At 33.4% G+C, this 22796-nt stretch overlaps 1 protein-coding gene and 1 non-coding gene across 22 annotated transcripts in view; both read right to left on the bottom strand.

The window, feature by feature from the left end:
* ADGRL3 (adhesion G protein-coupled receptor L3) overlaps window positions 1-22796 on the bottom strand; it is an 827333-nt gene that overhangs the window by 63867 nt on the left and 740670 nt on the right. For 13 of the 21 annotated variants that reach the window (XM_032334435.1, XM_032334436.1, XM_032334415.1 and 10 more), the window contains 2 exons: window positions 6549-6575; window positions 3822-3990 (listed from right to left, as the gene is read on the bottom strand). In XM_032334435.1, coding sequence (XP_032190326.1) covers window positions 3822-3990; window positions 6549-6575 — 196 coding nt within the window. The remainder of the gene's footprint in view (window positions 1-3821; window positions 3991-6548; window positions 6576-22796) is intronic. The other 8 variants (XM_032334420.1, XM_032334424.1, XM_032334427.1 and 5 more) reach the window with 1 other exon arrangement.
* Window positions 13483-13589, bottom strand: LOC116585410. The gene has a single exon (XR_004283608.1). It is a non-coding gene; the product is annotated as a U6 spliceosomal RNA (small nuclear RNA).

The raw sequence follows: 22796 nt of genomic DNA, 5'->3' as shown, positions 1-22796 counted from the left end.
TCTAATTACAAATGGACAGAGGAAATGAATAGATATTTTTCTTAAGAAAACATAAAAATGACCATCATAAAGAGATGCTCACAACACAGAGCAGGGAAATACAAGCCAGTACCACGCTGAGATACCACTTCACCTCTGACAGAATGGCTATCATCAAGAAGATGAGAAAAAAAGTAAAGAAAACAAGAAATAAAAAGTATTGGTGAGGATGTGGAGAGAAAGGAGCCCTTGTGCACTGTTGAGGGGAATGGAAATTGATAGAGCTATTACATGAAACAGTATGGAGTTTCCTCATAAAATTAAAAACAGAACTGCCATATGATCCAGAAATCTCCCTTCTGGGTATACAACCCCAGGAAATGAAATCAGAATCTCAAAGATCTATCTGCACTCCCATGTTGACTGCAGCATATTCACAATAGCCAAGACATGGAAACAATCCATGTGTCCATCAACGGGTGAATAGAAGAAGATGTGGTACATACATACGATGGAATATGTTCCGCCATGAAAGGAGGAAATCCAGCCCTTTTCGACAACATGGATGAAACAAGGGCATTATGGTAAGTGAAATAAGTCAGATAGAAAAAGACAAATACTGTATGATACAACTCATTGGGCAAAGAGCTGAACCCATAGAACCAGAATTGAATGGTGGTTACCCAAGACTGGGAGTAAAGGAATTGGGAGAATACTGGCTAAGGGGTACAAACTTCCAGCTATAAGAAGAGTAAGTTCTAAGGCACTAATGTACAGGAGGATAATTATAGTAAACAAACCTGTATTACATACTTGAAAGTTGCTAAGAGAGATCTTAAATGTCCTCACCACAAAAAAAGAAATGGTAACCATGAGTTGATGGAAGTATTAGCTAATATTATGGTGGTAATCATTTTATAATAAATGTGTATCAAATTAACACACTATAGGCCTTAAACTTACACAGTATTATATGTCACTTATATCTCAATTTAAATAAAGAAATAAAAGAAAAATCTCCTAAGACATTTCTGCAATTTTAAACAAAATTATGTTTGTTTTATAAGGATAAAGGTAAACAATTCCATGTTTTCTATATTTCCTAATGTTGCCCATGTTCTTGACACCCAATAAAAATGCCACCAAAATTAGAAAATTCAAAACATAAGGTGAATGAAAGAATAATATGTTTATTATTCATTATTATAAAGCATAAAAGTAATCTTCTAAAGCAGGGATTGGTAAATTTTTTCATGAAGGGGCAGATAGTCAATATTCAGGCTCTGTCAACCAAGAGGCAACTAAGGATGTTATTGATGTACTTAATTTTAAATTTTAAATGTAACCAATTAAAAATATAAAAATCATTCTTGGCTGACTGACTGTAAAAATCAAAGGCAGCTAGACATATTTAACCCATGACCTGTTGTTTGCTGAAGTCTGTTCTAATGAATCACAAAATTGAGCTTGATGACATTTAAAAAAAAATTTCATGTATGTTAAATATACTAAAAACTCAACTTGGTTTTAGATCCTGAGGTTTAATATCTTTTCCTGTATATCAAAAGCAATCCCTAGTTATACCAGCCATGCAAGTTTGTAAGATAAGAAAAATAAAAATAATTATTGGGAAAACCTAAAAGGTATTGGTTAATAGAAATACTCAAAATCAAAAAAATTAATGCATAAAATACAAAAAGTATTTTCTGCTTTAAAGAAAATTTCTATATAACATTAAAATTTTAAATTTTGTTAGCCCAAATTTCTAGTTAATGAATAAAATAAAAATAATAGGCAAATCTGGTTCACTATACTTGAAGATGTTAAAATTGCTTAATGGCCCAATAGTCCCTTATTTATACAGACAAATGCTACTTTTTCCCTTAATCTTCAATTTCGCTCTCATCTTTTTATATATATTTCCTGTGACAACCAGTTATGTCTTTCTTCTGTCAAAATCTGGAAGATGTTTTTCCCCAAATGCGTAGTCTCCCTCGCTTCTCTGAAAAGTTTTACGATATTGGCTGCTGTCTACTTTTGGACATTTTCTCCTATCTTTAATTCAGGATATCATCTTGATCCTGATTTTGTTCCTTGGACACTTCTTTTTCCATCTCTATTCCTAATCATTATTCACATGTCCTACTCTTTACATCCCTCAAGTGTGGTAGACTGCTAGCTGTGTATAACACCTAATTCCTCATCTTCCTGAGGTAAAAAAGCTAGACTATGATTTCTAGTCTTCCTTGCAGTTTAGGTGGTACCATTGATAGTGTCCTATCTGATGGAAGGTGAGTAGAAGTGATGGAAGCCTCTTGTACACAGATCCTCTCTTTCTCAGACTGTCTGCTCGGTGTCAATACTCAAGATGACTATGGAAATCATATACCAAGGTTGGCTAAGACTTCATCAGTCTGTGTCCTTCCATGAGATACCACCATCAGTTGGGCCATAAGTAAAAGAATAATAATGATAAGTATTTTGTGGTTAAGCAACTGCAATTTAAGGGGGGGGGGTGTGTGCACTAGATATTTGGGAAGGTTCATCCATTGTAAATATAACCTCTTTTCTAAATTAATTCTCATTCAATAGGTTAGAATGCATCCATTCCCTTACAATCTCTTTACTTTTCTGTAACCTACATTTATAGGCCTCAGTCATCATTACTATTCTAGCCTTATTTATGATTATGTCAACACATTGTTGATATTTACCACCATATACAACTGAAACAGAACACGACTGACTCATCTGGACAAGTGGATACCTGTCTCAAGTATTGTTTTAGGTCCTATGAGTCTCTCCAATCAAAAATCACAGACATAGATATTTTTACTCTTTTTGTTTGTTTGTTTCCCAAAGAAAAATTTTAAGTGTTGTTTCTCTCTTAGAAGAAATTTTCACATTTTGACATTTCATTTTCAGAGCCACCTCTCAATATCTCATAATTATTTTTATTACCTCCATGTTACACATGAAGAAACTGGGGCATGAGCAGGTTAATTAACTTGCCCAAAGTCATATAAGCTTTTAAACATAGAAGCTAGGATTTAGACCCAGACAGTCTTGGCTCAGGAGTCTATGTGATTGGAACCCTAATGGCCACATTTTTAATAGAGTTAAAAATTATAAGATGAGAAAATCAATCATTTCTAAATTTCTAAATTCTAAAAAATGCAATGAAAGTATTTAGTGGCTAAGATTAACTTTGAAAATGAATATTTTAGGTCCTTGTAAATGTGAAAAATCACAAAAACAGACCAGCACGAAAAATTAAATATTGCATCTTAGTCATCGAACTCATAGATTTTATAAAAGATGCTTTTAAAGATAAGTACAGAGACCATTACTAAGTATGTCATCATTCATTTAAAAACCATAAATGTTATCATTAAATGATAAACATTCATATTTTCCAGTACATATGAACTTTTTTTAAAGAAAAAGAGAAAAATATATATTTTCTATGCGTTTATATGCATATATACATATATATATACATATATATATATCTCCACCCCACAGCTCCATAATATCTTAGAAATGCTATTTCTAATACATAAATTCTATGTGTCTGTCAATAAAAATATTAAGGACTATAAGGTCAAGCCTACAAGAGTATAATTTTTGTTTATTATCCAAATCAGAAAATACTCTGATTTTTTTGTTGTTGTTGTTGTTAAACACATTCACCAACTATTATGCTTCTGTTTTGTGTGTTTTGTCTTGCTATTGTAAAGATAAAATTAATGAAGTGATATATTTATTTCTTAGAGACAAAAACATCAGGAATGATTTATGTTATGGTTACTTTCCTATTTGAATAGAGAATTTTTGCTTACCTTCTTTTGTAGGACACAATGGAAAATGAATATAAACATTCCCTGTAGAGAATTGAATATAGTGAAGAGATACGCCATGATGACTGTGCTTTCATTAATATACATGAGTCCGAAGGCCCAGGTCAATCCTAATAGGCAGAGAAGAGCTATTGCACCTATAACCCATGACCTGTAGAGAGAAAAGAAAATTAAGGGTTATCAAATGATTGGTCTTTAATTAGCACAATCATATCATATCAACAATACTGACACTGAAAAAAATGTTACGGTAAGTTTTATTGACAGAAAATGTAGGACAGGTGGTATAAGTAACTTTAAGATTTTAATGGGGACTACAAGTTTTCAAACTTGAGGAGATATACATGAATGAGAATGTTATGAACACAGAAATTCATTTAAGCAAAAGCAGATTTGTACTATTAAATTATTCATGTATTTGCAGCACATATGCAAATGATATGGAGATGTAATTATGGTGAATGGCAAGGGGGAAAAAGTCTATAAAACTATGTTAGTTTCCACTGGCTTCATTGTTATGATAACATTTGTTTGATTGGACTCTCTCCATTAGTACTTCATCTGATACACTTTTACCCCATTTTTCCAAATTTCCTCTTTTTCCATAAAAATTTTAGTGCTTACTGACAAAAAAAGAGCTTGGATTCGAGGGAACAAGTATATGGAATATATGTATGAATTTTTAAAAGTTCTATTTGTCTGATTCTATAGTTATGTAAAACAAGTGTGATACTGTGGATGGAAAAAATTGTTCCACTCTAGATCACCATCTGTGCTGTCTCGGCCTTCGGATTGCTGTCTTCTAGGTTAAGTTGGACCAGACTTTGAAAATCAGTAACTGGCAGCTTTGCTGAAAAGAAGCTTAAAAGCTCAGGGCACCTTCAGCACTTTGAAGGGTCTGTAAACTTGGGGGAGAGAATGAAGCTGAGAATGGGGATGGAGTGGTATGAACAAAGTAGGCTAGAATGGAAGACAATTCTCACTCTCCATTCCCTCAGTTTTCTCCAGCTGCCATTCGCAATAGTAATCAACGGGTGACAAAAGTCCATATTATCTGTGGCTGTGTGTTCTGTATTGACTATCAACATAAAGGTGAATCTTTCCAATAAATGGGAATCTGATAAGTGAAAATGGAATCTTTCTAAGTATATAGGAGAATAGGACCAAACCAGGCTAGATCTCTATATCCTCATGAACCCACCCTTTCTTTTCCCAGCACACCTTCCTTGAAAGAGTAAATATTTCTTTTCAGCAGACCATACTCCGCCACTTGCATTGTCTAAGGAAGAAATATTTATGGGGATTGAAACTTCACAAAATGAAGGGGTTAAAAGAAACCACACACGTATTCACCAAATCCAAAGCTTGGTTGCGTAAAGTTTTCAGCGAGCACTATGTCTTAAGGAAGATATGGTCCCAAAGTAGTCAATTAGTATTAAATTCTTATTAAAATTCATCATGACTATTTACTGTTTTTCTTCTATAACCATCAGCTATTAGATTGCCTATTCAAATATCCCCTAAATTTAACATGTTCAATTTAAAAACATTAAGGTTGTTGAAGGAAGAATCCCTAAAGAAAGCTTGCCATTGTATGTGGCATGTTTGCATATATGAATCAGAAAATATCTTAGATATTAATATTTTTTCTATAACTTAATGAAAAATATGGGAACTCTCAAGATAAAGCGCTCAGCTTCTTACAGGCATTGGAAAAAGGAAAAATGGAAAGAATACCATTAAATCAAGGCAAAATTGCTATTTGAATTTAGAAATAAAATGATAGAATAAAATACTCAAGTCAGCTAGTATCCACTGGAAAACACGTGACAGGCCCAAGAGTTAATGATATAAGAACTACAATGAGCCCAATGTCTAAAGAAAAAATATATAAGCAAGAGCATGAAGAAGTAAGTGAAATGTCATCGGAGAAAATGAAAACAAAGGACTCTTCACCAGAAGAACAAACTGAAAGTCTAGAGTAAGGTCACCTAGAGGTTGCCCCAATCTTAAGTTTATTGTGGCAGGACACATAATTTTAAAACGTATAAAAGAAAAAAGCTCAAATATCAACATTTGAGTGTATTCTTATTAGATTAGTACAGACTTGTAGCTTTGTTTTAGAAATTTAAAAGATGTATTCATAAACAGGTCATTAATCAAGTGACGTGTCAAAATTGAAAGGCAATTTTCCATACATCGAATTGAATTTGTGAAGGAGACTTTTTTTTCCCCTTTTTGAATATTTAAAATAGAAATTCATTAATATCCACTGCAATTGGGTAGCTTCGTACTCCTAGGGTCATTCGGAAGATACACAGCTAAGTCACAAAATAATTTTGGATGAGTGATGTCCAAACAAACAACAGAAATGACGACATATGAGGCACAGAGGAACGCATCACAATGAAAGGAGACGGCTATTCAAAGCGAAGCAAGTCTGTACCACAAGGGGTTGCTAGGAGTGTGGCACTGATTTCAGGTGATACCCAATTAAAAGAGGTGAAGCAGAATTTGGTTTTGGCAATACACCTGCAGCATATTTATTCTGCATATGAGTTGTATGCCTGATTATTTTCCTGCACAGTTTGCTCTTCTGCCTCAATGTGAATGACAGAAGCTCTAATGATTTTTCAGTACTGATCTGACAGCTGGTTCATGGGACCACACTGATAAATGGAATTTATCAGCCATTCAGGTCATTCTTACTTGATGAAGGGTCTGTTATCCTCATAGCTAAAGAATGCATAGACATAAAGACAAGAACACCAACATTAGCATTTTATGACAAAGATTTCATATGAAAAATATTCTCCTGGTCCCCAAAGGCCTCTGTACCCCACCTCCCTAAAAGGCATCATAACCTTCCCTTTTTATTCAGAAGGTAAATCCTAAAATGACCATGAGAACTCACATAACAAGAAATAAAATCAATTTTACAATACTGCAATACCCCTTATGAGACTAAAAAATTCCATTTTTTCATCATGAGCTCATATTACTTGTGACTTGACAGAGACATTTATTTCTTAGAGATCGCATTTCTCCAGAGAATGAGAAATCTTATGGGCAATCTGGAAAAGGCTTGAGGGCATACTTAAAATGACAGATTTCATGTCACCTAAAGGTATCCTTACTCTGTAATATTAGTAGGTAAGATTACTTAATTATGGACAGTACGTTTCTAAGTAATTTTAACTTGCAGATGATTGACCTGAGTTAAATCTGAACACTATAGCCCTTTGAAAATAATCGATCCTGACTACTTTAAAATTCTTTCTGTTAGTGTACTACGAAAAAAATCTGAATAATATTTCGTAGTAATAGAAGCAAACATACAGCATCTGTTCATTATCACTTACATTAACTAATTTATTTTGTAGAACAGAAAGGAAGGGAAACTGTTCTTTTCTCTTCTCTTTTGCTAGGGGCAAGAGTTTCTAATATTACACATACACAAATAGAGCTCTTAGACCCCAAATATGATGTATTTTTGAATAAAGAGAACTACCGAAGAGAAACCTCACTCTACAAAATGACGAAAAAGCAAAGAATAGAGGGAGAGCCTGGGATTTAAAACAGTTGGCCTGGAATTCACATCCTAGATCAGTCACTTAACTAGCTAAAGGCAACAAATTAGTTAACCCGTGGATGTGCTGGTTCATACAACTATGAAGTGGTGATAATTATATGTAGGTTCCTTGTCATAATGAAATTATATATTATGTATAAAGTGCTTAGAACAGTGCCTGACATGTTTTATGTACAGTAAAGATTATATTGTTATTATTAGACTATTTAAAGCAAGAGTCCAGTTGCACTGAAAAGATAGAATCTCTCACCTGAAGAATAAACCACTAAATAATAGATGTTGAGTAGTTAAATTCATTTGAGGACATTTCAGGAGCAATATTATGCAGCAAAATAAATGTGGCAGATATAGGCTTGTAAATAGAGCAGGGAATGACTAACTGTGCTGTCTAATATGGTGGCTACTGGCCCGTGGGTTTATTTAAATTTAAATTCTTTAAAATGAAATAAAGTTTAAAATTCAGTTCCTTAGTCACACCAGTCACGTGACAAGCACTCAAAAGCTTCAGTAGCTGCCATATTGGACAGTGTAGTTCTAGAACATTTCTGTGTTCACAGAAAGTTCTACTGGACGTCGCTGGACTAGGACGTTCCAAGAGGGTTTTAAGCCAGAAGATGGAATTTCAGGTGATATTTAAATAATGCCATGGATGTGTGAAAGGTAAACAGAGGAGAATTTCTAAGAATTGCTCAGATATAACAGTTGTGAAGTGTTCCTAGAAAGAAAATCTTGTAGTTACACCAATATTGAAAAGTTATAGAACATCATAGAATGATATTTATTTCATCATCTGCATTCCCATTGCATCAGTCTATTCCATCTGTTACTCCAAGTTCATGACTGCAATAACTATTTCTACCTTAATTTGTATATAGTAGGATATCGAGTAAAGAAAGTTCCAAAGGTTAGCCTATAGGAACATGTCCAAACGTGCTGTACAAAATTGTACTGAGATATCTAAATGCTTCAAAAAAGAAAATACAAAACTTGTACTGTAATTGCTGGAGTGAGATGTTTTGCCATTAATGTGAAATAGCAAAAAAAGGGTACAATTCAGCAGTTTTTGTGGGCAGTTGTGGGAAAACGCCAGTTGTTCCACTCAATAACAAAGACTGTACTTCCAGCCTCACTTCCAGTTAACTATAGCCATGCGTTGAAGTAGTATCCACTGGGATGTGAACAGAAGTGAACTGTGACATTTCTGGGTCTTGCCAATTAAAGGACTGGAACAGGGCTCCTCTTGGCCATTTTTTCCCTTCCCCTTTGTTAGGAGAAAATGACAACAGAGCCTCAGACCCAGAAATGGAAGCTGCTTTTGATGTGGAGCCATGGTATTAGATTAAAACCAAGTTTATATAACCAATTGAAGCTACTATATTTTAGAGTATTTTCTTTTACAGCGGCTTAGCCCATGCAATAATTAGGAAAGCATGTAATACGTCTCTTTTAGCTATAAGAATCACCAGTTCATATTTAATATAGAAATCCATGACAAAGAACCACTCATTAATTTCGTTCCCAGAATATCATAAATAATATATAATAATTCAGAATCTAAGGATCACTGAAGATTACCTATAATGTGGCAGTGTCTTCCATCATTTTGTCAGATCTTCTGTTGGCTTAGAGAATCTAGTTTTATAAAGTCTCTCCACTAAATTCAAGTTAAATTGATAGTAATGTTGCCAGGGGTTATGGTAGTAAAGTTATTTGTTATTGATTCACTTAAAAAATATATCTATAGAACTAGTCTCAAAGCTGAATAATTTTCATTCTGATTTACCAAAGAAAGTCTATTCAAACAAAATCTCATCCCAGGCTGTATGGCTAAAACGATTTCACTGCAGTTATTTTAAGATTTTATAAAAATTTGGACACAAAGGTCTAAGATGCTCTGGGCAGATGTTACTGGGAAGTTTCAGGTTATCTTGTAAGTGGTGACTTTCTGAAAATGAAGTAAAATACCCTGTAAGTACAATTTTTAAGGAACAAATTAAAAAAAGGAACCTTATTTCTTTAGCAAATATTTTCCTTTTGTCAAACATTTTATCTTATTTTATTCAACTAACATAAAAGTGAAAGCTTTAAATAGTAATGTCAAAATTATCTTAAAAAGTGATCATTAGACTCAAGATAAGAATTTTAGGGGTCTCTGCTTAGATTGATAATAATTATGCAATATTTATATATTCTATAACAATTTCAAAGCATACAAAAGAACTATTAAAATCCAGTTCCATGGAAACTTAGCTCAAAATACATGTTCAAGAGGATAGGTTTGTTAGCCAAACCATTAACTTATACATACTAATAATACTGTGATATAAAGATTCATAATTCATAATAAGTATCAGTATAGACAGATGATGAAAGAATAGAAACAACATGGATGAATCAAGTTAGCTATAGGATATTCTTTCTCTGTTTCAAGAGTTCAAAATAGAATTGTTTTTGGACATAATTTCTGATGGAAATATCTAAAATTCAAGATATAAAGAAGATAAGTTGAATAATGTAAAACTTTCCCTTCTATTATATTTACACATACGATTTTTTTTTAAAGCAGGGGGATAGGTAAGGTTTGGTGTGAAGGAAGATGGGGCAATGCAAGGTATATATATATATAATATCCAAGCCAAAAGATATAGTCATTATGTCACAGCATGTTCAGGAAAATAAATGGCTTAGGCAGAATTGTAGATCCCATCAATATTTATCCCATTCATCCTACCAATATGAATGCATTCTGCGATCCTCTGGAATTGTTGGTTAGTTAGCTAATTAATTGCTGATAACTGAACCGTATGTCTAACAGTGAGAAAGAGCTATCACGGTGTACATGGATATACTGATTAGTACCCCAATATTTCCAGGTTCAGTATGTAGCTGCATTTACTTTCCCTGGTATAAAACTAATTCTAACTCAGGAATAAATACATTTCCCCTTGAATTTGGTATAAAACTAATTCTATCAAAGGAATAAAGCATTTCCCCTTGAATTTGGTTTGGGCTACCAAGGAATGATAAGGTTAATGTCAGTGAATTTCTGAAGTTAAAATGTATTCTTCATTCTTCATAGAAGAAAAAAATAGTAATAATAAATATTTCAGCATCTGTAGTGAGGCTTTCTTTATTGTCGCTTAATCAGTTCTCAACTGAGGATGGACAGGTTGTAGTTCCTCATGTTCTATAAGAAGCTGACAGCAACGCAAACTAAAGGACTTCACCTAGAAGTGATCTTTGAGATGCTACTTTGCCAAACTCCCAATCCAGGGTGCCCAGTCTTTAAAAGCAGAATTGGAAGGACAAGGCCTTTTAAGACGACAATGTTCACAGAATAAATGAAATAGTGGACAGAGGAAGAAAAGTAACACCTCTACTTGCACTAATTCCCCAGCAGTAAATGTTAGCAGGCAACGGGGGAAGAATGTTTTAAATGTCATATGTTATTCACGTTTTTAAATGGATCAGACACTTAAAAACCACAATAACTTGGCCAAGTAGCAACACCTAAGACAAGATTAAAAGATCTGCTACCCAATGGTTAAAGAATATTTAAGACAGCATAACTCAGAGTTGTGATCAGAGGAAGATCTAAGTATTTCCTATTTATACCTCACTGTGTTAAAAATGCTTAATCAATTTGTAACACTCAGGATAAAAATCATGACTGTTTTATATTTCTTACAAATATATTTTTATATGAGTGAGACTATACTATCCAAGAATTACATTCAATTCTCTCTCTTAAGAAAATTCATCTAGAATATAATGCAACATTTCTGAGTAAAATATGAATAATGTTTCATTATGGTCATACGTTTAAGTCACTCAGTATTAAAGATATAAAAATTCTTACAAAAATATGAACGTCATATAACACAAATGTAGAAATTATCAACAGTAGAGAAGATGATTATATTTCAACTGTGGGTTTTATTGCTATTAAAGTATTACTACTAAAAGCTATATTGGTGCATTTTGTTCATATAATATTTATTAGGAGAAGAATGAAATGAACCAAATAAATAAAATAAGTGGCTCAGAATATGTCATGAACATTTTCATTCCCATGCCTCAATGTCCCTATAGTAATATTGCAGATTTGAGAGCATCCACCAATATTAAATTTTTAACCACAGATTTCACACTGCTGATGAATTGGGTAAGTCTGAAATTAAATAGAACTGAGTATAATACATCTGGATCAATAAATATGATATCAATGACTGATAAAACTTTAATTATATTATCTTCACAACTCAATATTATGCAAATTTTTATAACTCAATATAATATGGTCAAAAATTAATTTATATATGAAAGAAATTAAGGATATCAATTATGAGAATGAAAAATGAACTATTATATTATACATAGACAGCTACAATCTTATTACAATTTAGTAACTCCATCTACCAGATTTATAAAAATGACTTGGTAGGTTTCATGCAAATAAGATCTCAAATTTTGGAATCCTATGTTGATAGCAAATAATATCTCCCTATGATAATTTATTAATTTTAATGTATGAAAGACAGTGTAGGTTTTCCCCACAATCCAAGAGTAGAGTATTCCTATGAATAGATGTTAAGCAATAAAGCTTACATTAATTAATTAATATGTAATTTTTTTTTTAGTATTTCTAGACCCCTAAAATAAATCTCTCTTGGGCTATTTTTTTTTTAGGTTTACTTTTTCTTTCTTTTTTTTTTTTTTTTAGCAATCTTTATACCCATTGTGGGATCTGAACTCACAATCCTGAGATCAAGAGTTGCATTTTTTTCTAACTGAGTCAGCCAGGTACCCCTCTTTTAGGCTTTTCTAATATCTTAGGACACATCTTGCTAACAGATGCACAAAATAAATTAAGATAAAGCCATATGCTCACAGACACAAGGCAAACCTATGGTGACTTGAAGCTGAGATGCTGAGTATAGTTCCCAAGGAAGGAGCCTGACAGCACTACTCCTGTTGCTCAGGATGTGCACTGCTTCCATAACAGCTCCCTGCAAAACAAATGCTGAATGCTATTTTCACTTTTTGCCTTTTTCCTTTTTTTCCATAAAGGCAAATATCCTCTTCAGGTTCTTTTTTTTCAGTTAACAAAAACAGTTACCAGTGTAGGCCTTTTGTAAAAGTGAAGCGGCTTAGTGAAAACCTCTGAAAAGTGAGGGGTATCTATGTATCATAGTAACTGAAAGCCCGCACTTGTGAATCAGCTTGCCTGAGTCTGAAGGCCAGCTGAGTCTTTTACTTACTCAGCAACCTTCAGCTAATTATTTAATCTCACTTATCCTCACATTCCTTATCTGTGAAATGGGGATAAACGCAGAATTTTTTTTCCTAGGGCTGTTGTGTATATTAAATAAAAGGGCTTGGCACAAGTTAACATACACAAAAATGCAAATATACAAATTTTTAATATACAAAAATATTATTACAAATACTTGCTGTTATAATTACTATTGTATACTGACCTTCTGTCCTCAAAAAATGGGCCAAAGAGAAAAAATTATAAACACAGTGCTATGTTAGGGCTCCTTCTAAGTGTTTTGGAAATTCATATTTGAGTAGAAATCCAAAGGGGATGAGGGAGTCACTGACTCTCTTGAACTGACCCTTAATTTTACCTTTAAAAAAGCCTCAGTTTATACAGTGTTTTATTTAAATATTTCTTTGGGCTTAGTAAATACTATGAATTTTAACATTTTCAATTGAAACGGAGTGTATCTGGATTCCCAATGAACATTAATGTAGAAACCCAGAGTTCTCTGAATTACTAGAGAAAGTTAAATTTAGTTGTTGTATCCTCAGTGTCATAAAGTGCACTAAGGAATGGCGATCTCACTAAATGAAATCATTTGTATTAAAAGACATAAAATCATATGTGAGGTGTTCATGAAAAGTCACTAAGAGATATATGTTCTAAAATTGGACTTCATTAATACTTTTTATGATTTTTTAAAAATTTTAAGCCTTGAATAGGAAAGAGGAAATAAATGATATCTATATAAAAAGAGATTTTTCTCTCATTTCTTTTTTCATTTTTTTAATATGGAATGTTTCATGAATTTGTATGTCATACTTGTGCAGACATCCTGTTAATGTTCTCTGTATCTTTCCAATTTTAGTATATGTGCTGCTGAAGTGAGCACTGTATTTCTTTTCAATAATTTTTTTCTTATAATCAATGAAAACTGTGACTCTCATCAGTAATATCTCAAGATCTGTAAAATATGAGCAACAAGTTAAAATCTGTTCTTTATCGATACTTATCCTGAAAACCACAATGTTTCCTGCTTTACTATCCAAGGGCCAGTGTTTTTTAGAGTCACACAGAGTCTTAGAATTTACTGATTCTTTAGAACATGTGACTACCGGGCTGACCAAATTTGGTCATTGCAATGCAAGGAGATGAAATTCTTTAAAGAATATATTACATACTTTCAGGATTTCCTTTTTTTAACTTAGAAGATGCACAAACTTTTAAGTAAAATAACTCGGGGAATTAATAACTTTTCTGTATTCTTCCCAAATGTGTTTTGACAGGTTGAATTGCTGTAATACTCTTTCTCATACCATATGGTATCATCACCTCTTGTTTCAACAACTTGTAATAGAAACATTCATCATACCCCTTCTGTGAATAAACACCTTATTATAAACTGCTTGTAAGAACAACTAAAACATAAAAAAAAAAGCACAAACCGAGTATTTAAAACATGTCTGTACTTACTAAAGATTCCAATAAATGGAACCAAGGGAGGCACTGAAATACAATAGAAAGCAGACAAGTTTCATTTAATTGTGGACAAGTAAGGTAACCTTCATCAGCTTTGGTTTACTCACCACCACAATGAGTAAAATAACCTCACTAGGATCTTTACAGAGTTAAATGGAACCAAGTAAAGAATAGTCTATAGTTCTTATGTTATCAGTTAGAAAGAATTATTATTGAAAAGCACTCTGAATTCTTGAATTTTTCATTCATATGGAACAGTGAAAGCCCATTGGTAAAGAATTTGAAGAAGTTGGCCCAAAGTGCACAAGAGCTAGTTACTTCCACAGTGAGCAAGGCTAATTAATGATCCAAGATCTCTACCACATTCTACTTTTAATAAGATGTTATTGTTTCCAATTAAATTTGTTACTAGGAATCTAATCGTCTTAAAATTATGTGAATGAGAAAAAAATTAAGCAATATAATAATCCAATTTTGCAGATTTATAAAAAGCTGCAAATCTCAAAGTAAGAAATCTTAACTTGATCACATTTTAGGCCAAAGGACAGCCTCAGTAAAGTTCTAAGAATCAACATCAATCAGAATGTATTCTCTGATGATAATGAAATTAAGTTAGAAATCAATAACTAATACAACACCCATACATACAATTATCCATCTGTTGCTACATCCAAAATAGCTTCAAGCCCCCCAAAGCATTTTACAAACAAGTTCTATCTAATAGTCAAGGAACAAATAATTCTTTTTTCATACAGGTTAGGCCTGAAGAGAAAGGAAGGAAAACTTTGAGACTACTCTAACTTAGCAGGTAAGGAGAGTTTAAGTGAGTAAAAAATTATAAGAACATTTTACTCAAGAATTTACATACAAATCCTAAAGAAGTTATTAAATAGAAACATCTGATTTGTGCATCAACATCATGATCTACTAAGACTTACTTCAGGATTGTAAGGAATGTATTAAAAGAATTTTAAAATACAATTCTGAAAAAAATATGTGAAAGAATAATAAAAGCCTATGAGTCGCTAAGGCAATTTTGAAAGACACAATCAAAATGGGAAGACTCACTCTACCAGATATTACACAAGTTCTGGTAATAACATGGTACTGGTAGAGTAACAAAGTATACGTCCACAGAATAGAAGAGAGAGTACAGGAACAGCATTTGATACAGTTTAGTGTGGCAGCACAAATCTGGTGAAAAAAGATGGAATATTTAGCAACTGATGTTGGAAATCTGACTCATTAGATAAAGAATTCAAAATGTCCTCCAAAGACCTCAAACGTACACACTGTAGAGTAAAAAGTTAATGGTTTGAATATATGTATTTCTTTGTAACAAAGGTAAAATTAATAGAAAAATGACAGATTGGGCAGAGACATACACAATGGCGGAAGAATCCAAATTGTGTAAGTAAAGGATAAAGTGTACAGGAAAACTAATTGGAAAAATAGGAAAACATTAAATTTTGTAAAAAATAGAAAATCTAGTAGGAACAAATGGGCATAAATAATTTACTAATAGGGTTCCTCTGAATATTACTGAAGAGGTTGACTATGTGCTATTTCATTATATTGCACTAATGAAAGTTACTGGATAGAAGATCTGACAGTTTTAGATACCTTTATATAGTTAATTGAACAGAATGTGGTAAATTCAAAAAAGGCAGAAAAATCAGGACTAGAAAGACAATGATGGTTACAAAGAAAATATGCCATTTTTAACTTACATTTTGGTATAACTAATATATTATGATCCAATAATGTCAATATTTTGCTGAAAAATTATTACCTTCTATGCTCATGGCTTGTTTTGTCAATCTCATAATTAAGCAGTTTTAAATTATAACCTTAGACTATCCATCTCAGTTCTGGAATAGAGAGGACTTTTCTATTAGTGCATTGAAGGATCTGATTGAAAATATCAACTTCCACAGAAAATATTGCATAGTATTCTAAAATGCATACTCAGTGCATAAAGAGCACATTTATAAACATTTCAGGGACTCTGATGACAGACCTTATTTAAAATACATAATTGTATGTAGTGGAAAAATCCAACAACAATTGGGACTCAGCCAAGAGAAAATTAGATTAGGAAATTTTCATGTGTGGACTGAGCAGCTCAAGACACAGCATTCTAGTATACTGTCTGCACATTTTAATTACAAATTCAATGATTTACTGCATAATCCTTTATTTAAAGTAACTATGACTTATAAGCCTTCACCACTTTTTAAAATGAGCTAAAGGGGGGAAAAAAGGTTTTAAAATACAGTAACACTCCTGTAAGAAAGCACTCCTGGAAAATAATAAGATGAAAAAAGTTGAAGTCTGAAAGAGTGTTGGTATCTTCTTCCCTTACTGTTGTCTTTACTTGAATGAGTGGTTTACCCGTGGAATTAGGGGATACTGAAATGCATTCAGAGTACATTGATAAGATTTTCAGTCAAACTGTGTTGTGTATAACCCCCGTGGTGAGTAATTTGCCAATCAGTGGCAAATTTTATCATAGAGCATTTTAGTCTCCTTTTATTAATTGGAATATATTTAAGTATATGTGTTTCAGTATTTTCTAGAATTTGTCTCAGTATTTTCTAGAATTTGGGAATGTGTCTCAGTATTTTCTAGAATTTGGGGAGAATAAGAATTTATCTAGGGCAAGTGTAAGTAGTATTGTCACCCGTCAAGGGGACAATATTGCTTAAGATGGTAAGTGATGGCAAAAAGATATTAAGTAGTGAATTTGTATAACAAAAAAAATGGTTACAGGCTTATTCCTTCTGTTCATTTTGACTTCTTTGGGGGGGGGGGAGGTTATATCTCTTAATTCAATCCAACTTTCTACCATTTCCCTTTCTCCCCCCAAATTCCATATCCTGTCCCTTGAAAGTCACAGTCAAATAACCACAAATCCTCCTCTTCAGTAAACTTCATCTCTGGGTGTTTCTTGTCATCTTCATGCTTTAAAAGAAATTCTCCCCATTAGCAGTACTTTCCACGCAAACTTAAATATTGGTTCTCTCACAACCCACAGGCAGTAGAAGTGGTATGGCCAGACCATGATTTCTCCTGTCAAAATCCCCAGCTTCTTTGAGGTTCTTGCCATCAACTGTTTACTATCACTCCAGACCTCCTATTTTTCTGTCTTTACAGTTTTACTATACATTTCCCCATTCATGATCATTCTTCTCTGCTGCCAACCAGGATCTTATGACTTCCTATTTTCTTATACCCCCTTTCACCTTTAATGATTCTAACAAAACAAAACAAACAAACAAATAAACAAACAAAAACCAACGCTTGATAGGTGGGCATTGCTAGAAAAAACAAAATGGAAAACAGAACACCAAACGAAAACCAATCCATAACCATGATTACATAAGACATGCTAAATTTGTGACAAATTTCTTTCTTTTCCTTTCTTTCTCCCCCCCCCAGCCTTCCTTCCTTCCTTCCTTCTTTCTTTCTTTCTTTCTTTCTTTCTTTCTATCTTTCTTGCCTTCTTTCATTCTTTTTTAGAAAAAGAGAGCAAGTGTGGGGTGGGGGTGGGGTAGGATCGAGGGGTTTGGGACAGAGGGAGAGAATCTCAAGCAGGCTCAATGCCCAGAGCCAAGGCCTTCTTGGAGTTTGATCTCAAGACCCTGAGATCATGACCTAAGCCAAAAGCAAGAGCGAGATGCTTAACCGACTGAGCCACCCAGGTGCCTCGACAATAAATTTCTAATGACACTTAACAATGTCTGACAAGCTTCTTCCCTAGCTCGATACTTCCAGATACTTCTGGATACTTCCCTAGCACAAATGCTTTTTCATTCACCAAAAGGAATAGTTCACACCGTCCTTCAACCTCAACGTCGCCTCTCATCCTAACCTCTTAGCTGCACAATGTCACCTGTGTCCTTGAAAAAACAGAAGCAATCTGACAGTTGCAAATACATGAGGCACTGTCCAGACTTCGCAATCTCTTGTACAGCTCCTGAATTCATCCTTCAGCTGCTGCATGCTTAGCTGCTAAAGGCTTACCCCCTGTGACCTACAGATGATTGTCCTTGGGCACTAGAGATATTATACCCACACAGCCAGCAGGGCCTGGGAGTTTGCATTCCATTCTCACCCCACAGCAAGCCTGTGGTCAGTTACTAACAGGTGTGAAGTTACAAAATCCTAGCTCCTTTGCCTCAAGGTTGGAAAGTTCCAAAGTGTAACTTACACTCCAGAGCTCCTTTTGGGATCAGGGTCAGTCAGTCTTCACCCAAAATGACAACCTTGCATGCTTCTTCCTCTTACCTACACCACTTCGCCTTACTTTCTTACTGATCTCTTCTGAAAGCACTTCCTTAATAAATTACTTTGGATGAATCCTTGGCTTAGAATCCACTCCTGGGAGAACTCTACCAAGAATACCAACAGAAATGTTCTCATCTTTCCAAAACCAAATCTATTAGCTATCTTCAACAGTCTACACACATTTCTTCCCTCCTATTATAATGAAAGAATTGCCTTTGTTCGCACAAAGCCAACGTATCTGCTCATCCTGATACTTCTCAAAAACTGTATTCCTGTTCATTATTGTTCTCTCTGGTGCTTCATCAATGTCTCCTTCTCTATTCGCTTATTTCCATCAGGAAACACCCTTTAGTATTCTTTACTTTTAAGAAACAAAAAAACCTTCTTCTTAGATCTCAGAGATTCTCCAAGAATCTTGTGTTAACATTTACTGAAAAATTCATCAAGAGTTTTCTATACTAGTAATCCATACTTGCCCACTTCTCATTTTCTTTCCTTTCTTTTTTTTTTAATAAGATTTTATTTACTTATTTGACACAGAGAGAGAGATCATAAGTAGGCAGAGAGGCAGGCAGAGAGAGAGGGGGAAGCAGGCTCCCTGCTGAGCAGAGAGCCCAACGAGGGGCTCGATCCCAGGACCCTAAGATCATGACCTGAGCTGAAGGCAGAGGCTTAACCCACTGAGCCACCCAGGTGCCCCTCACTTCTCATTTTCTTAAAAGCTACTCTACTTAGGCATTCTTTCCCCATAACTTCACAGTGCCTCTGTCATTGACAAATCCATTGTTAACTATTTTCCCTCTTATCATACTTGACCACTCAGAAATATTCTGTGGTTGACTACTCCCTTCTATTCTTGATTTCTATGACATAATGTTATTACATTTACCTGGTTGACTAAACTTTCTGAGTCACCTTTACCAGAACAACATTCTTCTTGGGTGCTTTTATTCAGAAATTCACCTTAAATTCCAGTAACTATGAAAACTCTATCCCTGGTCCTGACAAGACTTCAGTGCCATTAAAACTTCTGACAAGTACATTTTGCTAGCATGATTTTATAGTTCATAGCTTATAATATGAAAATCACAGGTTTTTAAAGATGGGGCCCTTGGTGATCATGTAATCCAATCAATATCTAGATTTAAAGTTTCAAGAGTACGTACTCAACCCAAAAAATGTTTACTGAAAAGAAAATCATCTCTTTTAAAATTAAACACCATTTATTTATAGATGTGTAATGTGGTATGACAAAGGCTGTATGGTTAAGGAAATGGACCCTCAAGTTAGACGGTCTGCTGAAATCCTAGTTTTGGCACTAACTAACTGTGAGGTCTTGAGCTGAATTAATTACTTTCTTAGAAACTTAGAAGGTGTAATGCAAAGATTTAATTGATCCATGAAAAGGACTTAGAATTGTGTTTACCATTTTACATTTTATTATGTCAAAAAATTAACTATTTTTCTTATTATTTTGCACATTATTTCAAATAGACTCAACACATAAAGTCTCAAAATGCTATTTAACCAAGTGTAACAATTACAGTGGATTTAGGAGCAGAACCAGGGAGTACTGGCTTTTATTTCAGAATATATGACTAAATTTTTACTTAGAGTATGTGACTCAAAATACAATACAGTATTTAACTTAATATTACCCACAACATTTTCGTATAAACATTTCCAGGAAGCCTTTGAAACTTGGGTTGATTCAGATTTGAAGGCTAAAAGTCTTTCAGCCTAATACTATTTACTCAGCTTCCCACAACAGATTTTCAAAATCAGGTTAAGTTTTGGTCAAGTTTCATACAAATTTATATCCATGTATATAACCACTATATAAATAAAATTATAATTTAAAATAATTTGTGTCATTTTAAAGAAATCTCTATTAGAAAAAAATGTATTTCCAGTTGGTTCTGATAACAGTAATCAGGCAAACTCTTAAAAGCCCTAAGATTATGATACTATTGAGATTTCTTGTGTGCTTTCTTTAGCCTTTAGAAGTATTTGTATCTTCCATGTAATACCTCAAAGAATTATGACTTAAATAATCACTGGGCAAAAATTGGCTTATGTATTGAAAAAAAAAAAAGATCTACTTGGAAGTGATCAAAAAGTGATTCAAATGCTTTTATTTACATTTGGAATGTACAATCCCTTGTATAATTTTTATCATCTGAAACTACATTAAAATAAATATATTAAGAGTGAATGAACTCATGTTTTTAGTTTTACCCATAATACATAAGAGTTAATTTTGCAACACAAAATTAAACAAGATATTGCTGAATGTATGTACTGGTTTTTAACCTTTATTCAGATGTTTAAAATTCAAGGAAAATAAATAGCAATTACATTTTTAAATGAACAAAAAATAAAAAACAGAATAGGTTTAAAATTTTTTATCCCCAAATTTTAACTAGAGTCTCACATTAATTTTTAAATGATATATGTAAAACAATTTACAACACTAGAATGAGCTCTTCCTCACAATTTGGAGACAAATGAATTACAGTAATTAAAGGTTCTCATTTTCATAAGATTTGATTACATTTTCATTTTGTATCTATATACACAGTAGCATATTAATAATAGAAAATTAGAATTGATTTTTTGAAACTTTTCCAGAGGTTAGAAATATAGGATGACTCTCAAAGATGACATTCTTAGACTGTTCTGTCACTAATATGTCTATGGACGTAACATAGGGCAAGCCACTTTCAAGTAAAATTCTTTATAAGGTACTATAATATTCATCATACTAACTCCAAAAATTCAAAAGACTGCTGTGGCATAACAAAAAGCAAATATTTTTTCTTTGTTCCTGTGGCCGAGTTTCGAGTTTTGGAAACGCTTCAAATCTCTTGAGTGATATCAGCGTCTTTGGGATGCTAATGAATGATGCCAGCAGGTAGAGGGAATAGGGAAGGGAGATGGTGAGCAGAATGGAGAAGTCTGGAGAAAAAGCCATGATTACAGGGTTGGAACCTTTATCCCTACTCTCACCTACAAGTCCACCCCCACTAAGGGGTAGGGGCCCACAGATTAAGTTCTATCGCTATTGGGCAATGATTTAATCAATCACACTTCTGAAATGAAACCTCCCCTAAAACCCTCACGGATGCTGCCGTTCAAGGAGCTTCTGGGCTGGTGAACCCTTTGAAGGGCAGAGGGTAGAACTCAGAGAAGCCATGGAAGCTCTGCACTACAGCCATTTGGTTTTCCCCAAGTTGTTTCCTTTATAGGAAAGCTACAACTTTAAGGAAAGCACTTCCCTGAGTTCTGTGAATTGTTCTGGTGAATCACATAATTTGAGGGGTGGTTGTAGGAACCCCTGAATTTGTAGTCAACCGGATGAAATTGTGGGTGGCCTGGGCAACCCACTTGCGGTTGGCATCTGAGTGGGAAGCAGGGTTATGAAACTGAGCCCTTAAACTGTAGAGTTTATTCCAACTAGAGGACTTAGTGTCAAAATTGAATTTAATTGCTAGGCATTTAGTTGGTGTTGGAGAATGGGTGGGGGTGTGGAAAAAAACATGTAACTTGTGTCAGAAGTGCTGTCTGAAAATAACATACGAGTGCACAAAAAAGAACATTTTCAATTATACATAATTTTGCCACTAAAAGGTGACCATTATTCATTTTTTAGTATATTTCAATTTAGTCTTTTTTCCTGCATACATAATCAGTTATTTCTGAGAAATAAGAATGTTCATCTTATATCCCAGGAGGTAAATTAGCACGCAGCTCTCTTATAAAGTATGCTTAATAAATTTTATGATATATAGCTTTGTATTTTATTTCCAGGAAGAAATAGCTAAAGAGAGGATTGTTTCTAAGCTATCAAAATGCACACCTTGATATTACTTAGAGGAAAAAGAATTTTGTTGCTTAGGTAATTTTTATTGATGATTAATTCTTCTCTAAACTATATAACTTATTTATTTTGCTTCTTAGATCCATGAAATTACACATAAAATTTACCAAATATGTATAAAATGTGAAATATTCTAACTTATTAATAAAGTATTTGAACATTTACATTTTATAGAAAGTATATATACTGTAAATCTTATACATACATGTAGGTATGGATAGATTTTAAAAATAGAATATTAAGTTTATAACTAGTATATATATATAAATACTTATATTAATTATATATTAATACATCAATGTATAAAGTATATATTTGTAAATATAAATAAATAAAATATATAATCATATATTAATCTTCATATTAATATATAAAGGGGGAAGTGGAGGATTCAAATAATCTTATAATAATGTTATATTTTTCAAAGTTATATAACTTTCTTTCCAGGTA

This window comes from Mustela erminea, chromosome 2 (genome assembly GCF_009829155.1).
Source record: "Mustela erminea isolate mMusErm1 chromosome 2, mMusErm1.Pri, whole genome shotgun sequence".
Taxonomy (NCBI): Eukaryota; Metazoa; Chordata; class Mammalia; order Carnivora; family Mustelidae; genus Mustela; species Mustela erminea.
This window is presented reverse-complemented; position numbering and strand designations above follow the sequence as displayed.